We start from the raw sequence: 14,041 nt of genomic DNA on the forward strand, positions 1-14,041 counted from the left end.
GTGTGTGCGCACACGGGTGTGGACTGTGTGTGCATGGTCACGTTCTGATCCAGAGTGTAGGCCCCTTTTGTCCAAAAAAGACTTTAAAGAAAGTAATGAAATTGAACTCAGTACGTGAGAGGACCTCGGCCACAGTGAACAGAACGTTGAAGAGGGAGATGAGCAAGAGGATTTGTTCTATGACTCATAGACTGACGTAAATTTAGTTCGAGTTGCCTGACAGTTAAAGCAAGCACATGTTCAACTAGGTAGTCGTTGTTACATGAGAAAAAGAGAGCTACCAAATTTATCTGGAAAGAGAAACGTTTTCCTGGCAGAAAATTCTGGGACGTACGTACTTCACACGCTCTCCTATTAGAAACACTAGATAACTTAATTAACAGTGAGAAGTTCTTCAGGCGGATATTGGAAACACCCACCCTTTATAAAAGATGAAGACATCATATGAAATATTTAGAGAATACCGCTCTGAAGAAGCCAGTGTGTTCCCATTGCATCCAGATTTCTGTTTTCACCACAGCCTAGCCGGGAAGAAAGGGGCATTACCATGTCCGCTGTTGACATCCTTTGGAACTGCTGGCGTGTAATCAACTCACTGTTACTTCTCAAATTGTCCGAAGTACATTCTGGTTGCTAAGGGAGGATTCTAATCTGAAGGAGGCAGGCTTGGCATTTGTTTTGAAATTTGGGGTCCCAAGCTCCAGAAGGAAGATCGATCCACCTCTATGCTGAGTTAGATAGGGGCAGGGGCTTTTGAGAAGGGCTGGTTCTTCTTAGTAGAACTTCCATTCTACTCACAGTTTGAGATGGATGGTAGGATTCCAGAACATGGAAGGAATTATTTGGAATTAAATATTTATGATGAAGGGGTTGTATCAAGGGGGACCCAGCAGGAAATAAGCGAGCTGGGCAGCTGGTACACAGGCCTTTGGGGTTGGTGCTGGACTGGTCAAAGGGAAGACCAAATGCCCAGGCTGACGCGGCCACCTCCACTCAGCCCTGGCTACCTAGCCATATGTGAACAAAGGCCCAGTATTGTTCCATTCACCAGTTTTCCAGAGAGGCTAGAAATCTTGATTTTATATGAGCCCTGAGGAATTAAAGAGATGGGCACAAAAGTTTTTCTTTCAAACATTTTTGCAGGCCAAACCAAACATCTACAATCTGGTTTAAGGGTCTTTAGTTTGCAGTCTGTGTTACAAGTTAAAGCCTTACTAGTCAACTATCTTAACCAAAAAAGTAGCCTCAGATTGGGCCAAGAGAATTTCATACTTTCAGCAGAATTGAATTTTGATTTTAAAAAACAAAATTGAAAATGCTTTGAAACAAAGTTGAAAACAAACAAAGTTGAAAATGCTTTCCCAGTGAGCTCATTCAACTGATGTTGTAAGTGGGAATGGCCAGTTTTTCTCACTTAAAAATTGATTGAGGCTTGATTTCTTGCATGAATTATTTTTATTCTAGTATAGGTGGCGTTAAGCTGGTTTCTTGCCATAATTATTCAGCACGTGCACCTTGTTGCTTAATTTTTGTCCATTTGTGGGCCAAGGTCATGGGTAGTTACCACCTCTGAAGTCTGTGTTTCTAGGCACCCTGGTATGCTAAGTGTTACCAAATCGGGAATATGTGGCTGGAACATTTGGGGAGGAGGGGTGTTCGTTAAATGGTATATTTAGGTCATTGAGTTATGGGATTGTGTATGTCATCTCTAAGCAAGCAGGAATATTTTAATACTAAAAGGTAAATGGTATTGAATTCCTATTATGTGCCATGCGTTGTGCAGAGTGTGTATTATCTAATCTTCCCAAAGTTCTGTGAGTTAGATATTGCCAGCAGCAGCAGCAGCAGCAGCATTCCTGCTTTATAAACCTGGGTGCTCAAGTGTTAAGTACCTTAAATAACTTGGCCGTAGGTTCCACAGTTAGTGAGTAGTGGCGCAAACCTCTGACCCCAGTCAGTACTCTCTGCCTGCCCAAAGCCCAGGGCTATTTTGCCAATATGACATGTTTTTCTTTGCATGTTGGGGAACAGGTGTTATTTTGGGATCCCGCGGTGCCTTGAAAGTCTAATCAAGGGAGAGAACAGGGTGAAGGGCAGTGAGCAGTGTGCTGCTCTTCTTCCTGATTTTAGTCATTCAGAAATGAATTATGAAAAAAAGTCTTCCTGAAATCTACAGTATGTATGGGCTGAATCACGTAACCAGCCCGATGCCTTTGCTGAGACTCAAAGTTCACAGTTCTCCGTCAAAAATGACAGCTGGAGACCTTTCTGGTAGGTGTTAGCTGAAGGCCCACATTTCCTACTCCGTTCCAGACAAAGGGAAGAGACACTGTGGCTTATAAACCAGACAGAAGACTGGTTAATGTAGGAGAGAGATGATTTTTAATGGTTGCATGCAGGAAGATTAATACAATAACTTGCTTAGTATCCAGTGTTTTCTGTAATTATTAATATCATCAGACTTTAGTGTAGATATTTTTTTATTAGGAAGGCCCTTTTATCAAAGGACCTAGTCTAAAATACAGCCTCCTTTTTATTATTCATGGTTAAATCAATGATAGCTATTTGGCAGAGGTTCAAAACTATTCCTGTTAACTCGTTTTTAATGATGTTTGATTTATACGTGTGCCCAAACCGCCAACATGTGTGTATGTATATTTACTAATTGCAGCTATCTGCATTTAAGCACAGTGTTGTAGTGGGAAATGAAGCATAAAACATGAAAAATGTGTAATTATTAAGGAGCTAAAATTATACTCTTTAACTCTTTCCAGAGCAGGGATTTTATGATATAGCCTTGATTGGCCTTCGTTTCATTTGAGCCAGGGTCCTGGATGGTTTTGGTGATCCACTTTGTGACTTTCTAATTAATAGTAAAATTCTCTCTAATGGACGAAAATGGGTTAACACATGGGTTTGCCTGTTAACACATGCTTTTCTTTGGGCTTATGGTGTGTTCCCACCTAGGAGGCAAATAGACTCCTCAGAACAAGATGGAAGCCCTTGGGGAGTTCCCTCAGTGAGAGAACTGGGGTGCTTTTTCTTATTTTCCTGACCTGATTTTATAAACAAAGAACATACCAGCACCTATTTATTCAGCATTGAATGCATTTGCATGCATGCTTGTAACAGTTCTGTGGAATGCAAACCATTAATGATACCTGAATTTTTATTTTAGACAATCCATGGACATAAGGGACCAATCACTGCAGTGGCCTTTGCTCCCGATGGACGATATCTTGCCACCTACTCAAACACCGACAGCCACATTTCTTTCTGGCAGGTAAGGGTAGGGCCCAGGGTCTTGAAGTGCATACTGCATGGCGCAGTGTGGTAGGTGGTGGTAAGGCTGTTCGTCGAGCCTTCCTGCCAGCCCTCCTTCCGGTCTCCACAACCCCTGTCTTTGAACAAATATCAAGTATGTACTTCCTGATTCCATAATGTGCCAGGCTCTAGCATGCGAGGTGCAAAGAATACAATTAGCAATCTGGAAAGAGGGGCATCAGCTCTCAAGAGCATTCAGTCTGAAGTAGACTCAGATAAATAAGCAATTACAGTGTATCCAGTGCAGGGGATCCTGAGAATAAGGGCATGGGAAGGCTTTCCAGAGGAAGGGACATCAAAGCTGAGAGGCAGGTGATTTTGAGGAAGGACGGGTACACAGTCTGTGGGGAGGAGTGGGTGTTTAAGGGGAGAGAATTCGGGTATCCTGCCAGTCAGCAGGAAAAGGGTGAGGCAAGCTGGGGCCTGGCCCAAAGGCATCTGGCAGGGGAGGCCTTTTTCATAATTTTCACAGGCCATTCAAACAAGGGTCTGCAACACCAACAGGGCATAGATAGTTGTTCAAACAACTTTTTTAAAATCTGGCTGTCTTTGGCCTGCAGTACATGAGATGCCCGTGTTTAATTCTGATTAATGTAAATGTTAATTTTGAGCAGCTTTTACAAAAGAACTTGTTTCAACCTCAGTATTTAATCTTTATTCCAGCTTCTTTTTAATTATCTTACTCTTTTAATCCTGATAATTACCCAAAAAAGTAAATTTACCACCACCCCAAAAGAAGTTAATTTAAAATTTTGTTATTATTCACCTAAGGTGTAAGTGTGTTTTATGAGATTCGGTTTATTGCTTTGAAAGCTAAAACAAAATAAAAGTTTAAACAAGGCTTCAGCACAACTTGATGATGGCTTTAAAAAATCAATAGCTAATAAAATGTAAAACGGGTACAATAAATTGCCTAATTAACAACATGCTATTAAAACATGACAACGTCAAAATCCGTCACAGACTTTTTCTGCTTTTATCTAATTTAATTTTTCAGTTTGTTTTCTCATTATCCTTTCTTCCAGAATGTATCTGCAGCATCCTCATTAGCTCACACTAAACTCTCTTTGTCAGAGATCTCACTCAGTCTTCAGTTTTCCTCATGCATAACCACAGAACTGGTGTTTCGGACTACCAGAACCCCGCAGTGAATCCATCAGGTGGCCGTAAACTGGACTCTTGCAGCAATGGCTAAAGAGTTTAACCACTCATGGGTTTTCCCCACTCACGTCTTAACACAGTGGTCTCTATGACTCGCACTGTACTCTGATACAGAGTTTCCTTTATTTCCTGTTCTCTGGGGATCTTGGAGGAGTATTTATTTAAAGCTCCATTCATTTCACAATTTCCTGGGTGTCCCAAGTGGCAGGTACCGGCCTGTGTTGCGCTTTTGAGATGATCAGTAACTCACGGCTCCCTGCTTGCGAAGAACCTGTGTTTTGTATATGCTTTCTTCTTTGGAATAAACCCCAAAAGCTCACTTTTGTTTGGTCCAACTTTTTTCTGCTAAGAAAACATAATTTGTTATTTAAAGGAATACCTCAAAAGTTAGCCAGATTTGAAAGCTTTCCTAGTATTTCCCAGAATTTTCTCAGTGGTGAATTTTCTTTTTCCCCTTGTCTGGATCTTCAGAGTTCTAGTTGGATAGTTCGTCCCTTCCTTGAATATTTTCTAGTTCTGCCAGAGTTTCTGTCCAGCTCAGGGATGGGATTATGAGTAGCGTCCTTCCTTATCTTAGAGATCAAGCTCATGCATTAGACATCTTTTGGGGATCCCTCCTTTCACCTTCCAGTCCCTCTCTGCAGGCTCCTGCTGTTGTCCCTGGGCTTTGCCAAGCACACTTAAGCCAGTGTGGCTTTGCGCACAGTGGGGCTGCAGCACATTTCTTTAGTCTCTGAGCTCTCAGCTACTGCAAGGGCTGCCTTGTGTTATCTGCACCCACCGGTGCACCAGAGCAACTCAGGCAACACACACATCATCCTCAAAAACCTATGTCAGAATTTAAAATGCAGCCCATTTCTGGATGTTTAAATTATACTCAGCTCAGTCTTGAAATTTGAATGGAAAGCACAAAAACAGATCATTGCAGCTTTCTCAAAAAGAATACAGTGGCTCAGTGAGTAGGGCGCCGGCCCCATATGCCGAGGGTGGCGGGTTCAAACCCAGCCCCGGCCAAACTGCAACAAAAAAAAAAATAGCCGGGCGTTGTGGCGGGCGCTTGTAGTCCCAGCTGCTCGGGAGGCTGAGGCAAGAGAATCGCGTAAGCCCAAGAGTTAGAGGTTGCTGTGAGCCGTGTGACGCCACAGCACTCTATCCGAGGGCAGTACAGTGAGACTCTGTCTCTACAAAAAAAAAAAAAAAAAAAAAGAATACAATGAAACCTCTTCCAGAAGTGTAATGCTCTTTTATTTGAATTAAAGAGGGTCCAAAAGGCAGTGTTAGATCTGCTGCTGCTCTCTCCAAATGGGTTTCACTGATTTATTTAGATACTTGTTGTTTAGTTCTGATGATGTATGAGAACACTTTTATATTATTCCAGTAAGTGTACTGTAATATATTTTGAAAACTTAATGAAGTCTTATTAATACAGAACCTTACTAAAGCTATCAGCTGTTAAAATCTTTGCTGAGAAATGAGTGTTAATGAGAAATATTGCTTGGATAATTACTCAAGTGAGACTTAGTAAAAGGGTTGTATGCAGCATTACTTACATTGAAGATAGCATTAAAACATTTGCTGTTGTGATGAATTACATCTGAGGGTATTTCTGTATATTCAGAAATATTCTTCACAGAACTGGTTTTGTGAAGAATTAGTTTTGAAGGGAAGGAAACGCCAAAGTTGCATTTTAGTTAGTTTGCATTCTTATCTATCGAATGAACTAATTTGGCCATCTTTCACCAAAAGATGGATTGATTTTCTACCATTGTATTTCTATAATATTTCACTTCAGATCAGTTTTTTGTTTTGTTTTGTTTTTTTTGAAAAAGAGTCTCACTCTGAGTAGAATGCTGTGGCTTCAACATAGCTCACAGCAACCTCAAACTCGTGGGCTAAAGCTATCCTCTTGCCTCAGCCTCCCCAATAGCTGGAACTATAGGTGCCTACCACAATACCTAGCTAATTTTTCTATATTTAGTAGCTACATCTTCTCCCTCTTGCTCAGGCTGGTCTCGAACTCCTGAGCTCAAGCAATCTACTGCCTCAGTCTCCCAGAGTCCTGGAATTACAGGCATGAGCCACCATGCCCGGCCTTCAGATTGGTATTTGAGCAAGAGGGGTTTGGGCAAGAAAATACATTCACAGTACTCTTACCTAAATCTTACCACCACCAATGAACAAATAAATATCCTCTTTCAGAAATGCTAATGATAAATTAGATGGATATTGGTTTCATTTATTTTTATTTACTCCCTTATACAATAGAATACTATTCAACCATTTAAAAAGAATGATGTAAATCTATAGTCATTAACATGAGAAGATTGCCCTTAATATCTTGCTGAATGAAAACACAGATTGTGAAGCTGCCTTTTAAAATGAGCCTGTTTATGTAAAATTCCTTAAATCTGTTTTTCCTCATTAACATGGGAGTCTAGAAGGTTGTTTACGAAAATATCAACACCAGTTTTCTCTAGGAAATGAGATTTCAGGGTATTTTTACTTCCTTTTTCGAATTTCTCTTTATTATTTGACTTTTCCACAATGAGTATTTGCTATGTTTGTGATCAAGAAAAACTTAATGTTACCAAATCTTATACCACGGTTTTTCATGTAGTTTTTTTGCTTTCTTTCTCTTCTAATCTTTTTTATTTTTTTCAATTTTTCATCTGTCCTGTAACATAATATGATTTTATTCAAGGTTCAAATTACCCTTACTTGAACATAGCTTGCAGCCATTTGCGGGTCAAGGAAACATTGATATTGAATAACAAAACAGTTCATTGTTTCAGGGAGAGTTCTGTGGTTGGGCTTATTGGAAAAATTAATACTCATCCTCACCATTTCAGATTGGTGCCTAATCTGAAGAAGTCATAGAGAAAGGATGATCTGGAGAACAGTGAATTTGAGTGTATGTGCTGTCTTCATTGTCCCAGCTGTACCCAACTGTAAATAGTACACCTGACAGAATTTCCCACAGCCCCTTTCTGGGGCATGAAGGCTAATTTGACCCTAGCAAAGAAATTTGTCAAAGTAGGGATGGTTCAGGTTGTATTAGGAACTCAAGTATAATAATGCCTCTTCTTAAATCTTTCCATCTGAAGCATTCCCATAAGACATTCTCTCCCTCTTTGCCTTTAGTCCTCAATGCATTTTTGTTTGTAGCTAACATAAAGGAAAGAATTAAAAATAGGGAAGTGTCTGAGCATTGGATGCCTCTTGCATTTTGAACCACCAGCAGAAATCAAGCTTCATACACATTTTCAAAGAAAAATCTATAAAGAATGAAAAATACTTTGTAGTTATTTATCAACTGAAAAATTAGATTTTTTAAAAGCGTGGTATGTCTATTGATGCCAGTTTATTTTAACCAGCGATTTTCCAGGTCATTTGGATCTGTTCCATAAGAGGACTAAATTATTACCTGCCATTACTTTTTGTAGAAGTGAAACCCATCAAATCAAGCTCACCAGCATTATTTGTATTTAAACTACATAGTATCTGGGAACCTCCAAGAAACCAACATGGCATTGAATTTTATCTTCTGCCTAGTTTAGCGGGGAAGGAGGGAAGGAAGAAAGGAAGGAGGCCCTTGGAAGGATGGCAGAAGGGAGATACCTACCTGTGAATGGAAACTGAACTTCAACAGCAAGAGTTAACAATAACCATACATTTGGTTTTAAAATGTGACCTCAGTACACTAGTGATTTTTTTTCACCTCTGTGTTGTGTTCGGCACTATTATTAATGCAGGAAAATTCAGTAACATTAGTCATCTTAAAAGGGTTATTACTCAAGATGATTTAAATTGTGAAAATGTCAGTGCAGCCTGCACGCACTCTGTTAGAGATGCCATGATTTACGCCCTCTGACACCATCCTGCTGCCAAGAAGGGCTAGAAAAAGGAATGGCTTGTGTTTCGCACCAATCCCCATGCAGAGCATGATGCCAGCGGGAACGGAGCCTAAATGTCCTAGGATTTGCCAGGGTTTCGTGGCTCAAGTGCATTTGTATGTGTTTGGATCATAATCTACATGCTTCACGCAAATCCCTAGAAGGTTACACATTTAGATGAAGGTTTGACTGGAGAGAAAAATTAGAAATGAAAATTCGTAGAAAGAAAAAAATATTATTTCCAAGGCTTCTTTCCTAGTTTTCAGCATGGTCTCTGTGTGACTACAATAGCAAAAATGATAGGTATTGCAAAAGTTTTAAGTAATAAAAGGAACCTTCAGACCCAGTTGCTCGGGGAACAGTTCACTTAGATAACCACCATTGAATGTTTAGCACTTTGACCTGAATGCATAGTTGTTTATTAGTCATAATTTCCAGGTTATTTTTTCATCTATGTAAAGGGATTAAGAAAATTTAAAAATTTAAATCAAATCCAGAAAATGTGGCCAAAAGCAGACATTCCGAACAGATAAAAAGTGTTGTCAGTGAAGTGTAGAGGATACTCAAGGAGCCCAGGTACCGTGTTGAGATGAAATTGATTCTCATTTTTCCCTTCAAAATAAGCAAGAGCTTTCTAGAGGTGGAGTTTTTAAAAAGCTAGTGATGAGTGAAGGCACTGGTAGGGAGAAATGGAGGAGAGGAAGTTTTGAGCATTGGTCCAGTGACCTGTCGCTCTACTCACGGCGTAACTTGCTCCGTTCTAGTGAACTCATTATAAATCCCAGAATTTGGCTTCCTTGATTCATCCTTCAGAGGTCGCAGTTAGCCTTGTTGTTAAAGAACAAAAAGGCTTACAGTTTTAAATGCCCACAATTCCCAAATACCTGTTTTGTCTAATTGAACCATTTTATGAGCAGCTATAATTTAGCTCCCTTCCTAAAGATTGATGGACTCTACTGCTGTCAGACTCTTCCCAGAAAGTAAAATTTTTCTAGATTCATGCATTTACTGTTACCGCATCAGAACAATTCCAGATACACTGAAAGGAACCCTGAGAGGTTAAGGGTAAACTCAGACCGTGATGGCGGAGATGGTGACCTAAAGCATGTGGCCAAAAGAGACGGAGCCAGTCTGTGTGGTGGGGAGAGGACAGGTCCTCAGTGATGCATGTGCTGTCCTGTCCCCTGTCCCTCCAGATGAACACGTCCCTGCTGGGAAGCATCGGCATGCTGAACTCAGCGCCCCAGCTACGCTGCATCAAAACCTACCAGGTGCCCCCCGTGCAGCCTGCGTCCCCCGGCTCCCACAACGCCCTCAGACTGGCCCGGCTCATCTGGACTTCCAACCGCAACGTCATCCTCATGGCCCATGACGGGAAGGAGCACCGCTTCATGGTCTAAGGGCATTCTGCCAGGCTGCCCTTTGGTTCTCTTAACTTCTCTAAGCCGAGGCCACTCGGCCCTCACAGTGGATCCTTCCTTGGGGCTGCCCACCCAGAGTCACCCAGGCCACGGGGTCTGTGTCATTTGTGCATGCTTCTAGGGGGCAGACTCCGGCTCGTGCCACCTACCCATTCAGGGGCATGCACCCGCTACTCTGCAGGATGTGGCCATCCTGTCACTAGGGAGTTTCTCTGCCAGAGATGGGAGGGGAAGCCATTGGTTCCCGGGAGCGCTCTTGTTGCTTGGTGCAACAGAAGCCTGAAAATCAATACACACTGTGATTGCACTCCCAGCCCACATCAGCATTTTCAGCCGGCTAAACCCCATCTCTGAAGCGCTGCTTGACTCCCGTCACTCTGACGCTGGGTGTTGAGGTCATGTGGCAGTCCTCATTATCGAAATTACTTCCCCTGGCGCTTCCTAAAGCATACTGTTGTTTACCAAGAAGATTCTGTGTTTACATGTTTTTTTTTTTTTTTCTCTCCTGGTGATTGCTAGGATATTACCAAATCCATTTTCCTAGGATTTAGCCATTACCTTTCTTTATGAACACCTAATTTGAGATTATGAGAAAGCATACAAAAAAATTTTCCTTGTAGAAAATACAGTTTTCTGGTCACCTAGCCTTCTCAAGTGCTCATATTCTACTTAGAGGACAGTGTATTGAGTCATTTAAAATAAAAAATGTCACTACTTATGATCTAGTTAATGTAATTATCCCATCACTGTAACAAATCTCTTAGAGGGATTTGTGCGTGATAAAGAACCAAGTTTAGAAGCATAGCATATACCTTACATGAAGACTGTCCTATCTGTTGCTTCAGATCTTTTTTGGGTTTGTTTGTTTGTTTAAGAAAGAACTTGCCCCTTCTTCCAGAAACTTCACAAGCCTGCAGTTTCCATATGTGTGACATTTATCAGTTGTCACACAATAATTCTGCCTTCAAAATACTACCAATCAACTACACTAAATAAAAGCAAAGAAGGAATTTCTTCTAAATAAGTATCCTAGAAAATGAGTAACTATGGCACAAATGTTCAGGAGTGTATATAAAAACGTTGAAGGCTCTTATTAGTGCAAATACTGCAGTGAGGCTGTTCATTATGCTTCGAAATAAGCTTTAAATTCTCCTATGTCAATTATGCAGATTCTTGTCTATAATAATGGAAAAAAATCCATAAAATAATATTTTGTATGAATTACTCCTGAAAACCTTGATCTGAGAATATAGTTGGGGGAGTTTGGTTGGTTGGCTAATTGCTGAGTGGTTGATTAATTGGGCAAAATGGTTTATCAAATGTAAAAAACAGAAAATGATTTTTTCAATTCACAGAAATATGAAAGTTTACAGAGGAACCAAAATTATAATGGGAGCATTTAATCTAAAAACCTAAAAAGCCTAAATTGGCCCTGGAATGAATATATCTGTTATTTTACTGAACATAAAGAAAGAACATTTTTAAAGAACATTTTTAAAGAACATACTAAGAAATTAAGACCACTAGAACATCTCTTCCATGTTGATATGAAGTATATTATTTCTATTGATGGCAAATCTATAGTATTCCTTGGTTTTAAATGTTGGGTGTTGTTTCAAAAGTGAATTATGCACATGCATGTACATTGTATTATAAAGATTATATATGTAGTTTCCAAGGAAGAAACAACTGTACGATATAGACTTTGTTTGGTGACCATGCTGTTGTATTTGCTCAACAAATGTGAGGTAGGGAAACGTGAGGTGAACTGTAGGTGCACTTGGTTTTTCCAGCGGGCTCCCAGCTCTTCTCTGTACCTAACACATGTTTACTTTATGAACTGAAGTGGAAATTAATTTATTCTAGACTGTAAGACTAGTTGGAATGATGAGGTAAACATATACCTTAGCATTTTTTTTTTTTAAACAAAATGTTCTATGCTTCAGGAAGAAGGTATCGGGATGGTAGGCAGGCCACTGCAAAGGCCTGGGTGGCCCCACCCGCTGTGGAAATTAGAAGCAAAGCCTGCGGACCAGAGGAGCACAGCCCCTGGGAGCTGGGCCCGGGACTGCCTTGCATTTGCCCTGTCTGCACAGAGGCCAGTAGAACATTCTAGTGGTAAAATTCTGGGGTGGATGATGTTTGATGGCTAGACATCTCTCTCTGACTACTTATCTAGTATTTACACTCTTGTTGACCTAAATCTCCCCTTGGCTATTGTGACAACCACAGTCCCAAACTTCTTCCCAGCTTACATTTCTCTGCACTGAGGTACACTTGCTATTGTGTTGTCATCCTAGTGTGAACTTTTTATGTTTTACTGATTTCATTGGTACTGTATTTGGACCTGTCCTTGAATGTATAGAGACATGTGGCTTCACTGGTAATTTACCTTCAAAAGATGACATGCTGTGAAACCAGTGTGAAAATGTTGTAATGACTGAAAGCACCGTGCAGCACTGAGTTGAAACGTCTGCCTCCCCAGACATTTCTCACTGGTTCCGCTAATACATTCTGTATATGCTGACTCTCCCTGTGTACATATGTGTGTTAAATAAAACTGAATTGTGCTGGAAACTGTCTTTCTCATATTATTACTTTTTCCAATGTTGACTCTTCTTAAACATTCTCAGTTGAAATCCATACACTCCCCCTTGCCTTTCTGTTTCTAAACCGTCCGTTTTCTGGAGAGCCAGCTACAGGAAGGCAGACTTGTTCCCAAGGGATAGGAGAGCCGTGGAGCAGGACGTCCCCAGCCTGCAGGGCACCAGTGTGGGACAGAGGTTCCAGAAACTCAACAGCACCCTCTGTGGTTTGGGCAAGGGAGTGACACGCACATTGCTTTATCTCCACTATAACTAGACTGTTAATTGTACCAAATTGTGTCTTGTCACATTTGAAGACCTGGGTTGGCTGCCTTATGGGAGCTGGGCTGTGATCATTAAATTCATCTAATACTCAGCTTGGAGTTGAGTTTGAATCCTCAAAGTGAAGGTTGTAATTGGTTTTCAGAAAAAGCAAGAATGACAAAGTAGGTTCTTATTGTTCACACAAGATCTTGTGTAAGTAGCAAATGCAGGTCTTTTAATTCTTTCATAGAGGAACATAGAAGAGTGAACTGTGCCAGTCATCATGTAACAGCAGAATTTTCCATAAGAATGAGCTGAACATTACAGGTGTGGACTGCAGCACCTTTGGACCTCTCAAATGCGACTTTCAGTCCCAGGATTCGTTACAACATCTCATGACTGCAGTATATCCTTCTAGGGAAAACAGGGGCAGTAATGGTCCTGTGTGATTGGTGATCACAGATACTGATCAAATGTGGAAAGGGTGTGACATTAATAGGAAGGTAAAGCCGAGTGGTGCTGGGTGAACTTTCACCTTTCACCCCTTCGGCTGACTGACAGAGCTGAGTGGTGAAGAAAATCAATACTTTGGAGCCAAGAGGGAAATATTTCTACCCTCTAACTAGAGAATGTATTTTGACAAGGCCAAGATAATCCAAGCTGCACAGAAGAAAGAGAAAAGAAGACTCATTTTTAAAGCTTGACACTTGAAGGTGTTTTTGTGCAATGGTTTAGAGATCGTCAATACATACAAATACCAAAGGTCAAAAAGAAAAGCCAGAAGAATTTCAAAAATTAGATGTTCTTTTTTGCTGTTTATACAACAAGAAAAAAAAAAAAAAAACAACAGAGAGGTTTGTGTTCTGTGATTGTCATTTAAATGAACCAGGCTCACAATTGTGTGTTCCCAGATTATCATCCTTCTTCAATCAAACCTTAAATTTTGTAGAGGCAGCTTCATGAATATTGAATGCCCAAAAGGTACTCCTGTTTCTTGCTTCAGAGTATCTTTTTGGATCAGAATTCTTTTTTGAGCGGTTACATCATTTTGTGCTAACATCCCAATTTGGTTTTGAAATTCATGTTTCTTGCTTCTGTATATCTTTTTAGATATGAATTCTTTTTTGAGCAATTACCTCATTTTGTGCTAACATCCCAATTTGGTTTTGAAATTCATGTTGATTCTGCCGTGATGGCATTGTGAACCTTAGACCATCTGGTTCAATCACTTACATGAGAAGACAGTTCATGTACTCTAATTTAGAACTTAAATTGTTCCTAGTTTCCCAAATCCCTTTAAGCAAATTACTTATAAAGGTATTCTAATTAGTGCCCTTCTAAGTGAGAGGTTTATGTAGCTCTAAGAAGAAGGTAAAGAATTCACTCCATTGGT

At 40.4% G+C, this 14,041-nt stretch overlaps 1 protein-coding gene across 4 annotated transcripts in view; it reads left to right on the forward strand.

The window, feature by feature from the left end:
* Positions 1–12,368, forward strand: part of WDR7 (WD repeat domain 7) — a 401,067-nt gene extending 388,699 nt beyond the window's left edge. For all 4 annotated transcript variants that reach the window (XM_053571628.1, XM_053571626.1, XM_053571629.1 and 1 more), the window contains 2 exons: positions 3,179–3,283; positions 9,575–12,368. In XM_053571628.1, coding sequence (XP_053427603.1) covers positions 3,179–3,283; positions 9,575–9,778 — 309 coding nt within the window. In that variant the 3' untranslated portion in view covers positions 9,779–12,368. The remainder of the gene's footprint in view (positions 1–3,178; positions 3,284–9,574) is intronic.
* The last annotated feature ends 1,673 nt before the right edge of the window (positions 12,369–14,041 follow it).

The sequence above is a fragment of the Nycticebus coucang genome, chromosome 19 (genome assembly GCF_027406575.1).
Source record: "Nycticebus coucang isolate mNycCou1 chromosome 19, mNycCou1.pri, whole genome shotgun sequence".
NCBI classification, from domain to species: Eukaryota; Metazoa; Chordata; class Mammalia; order Primates; family Lorisidae; genus Nycticebus; species Nycticebus coucang.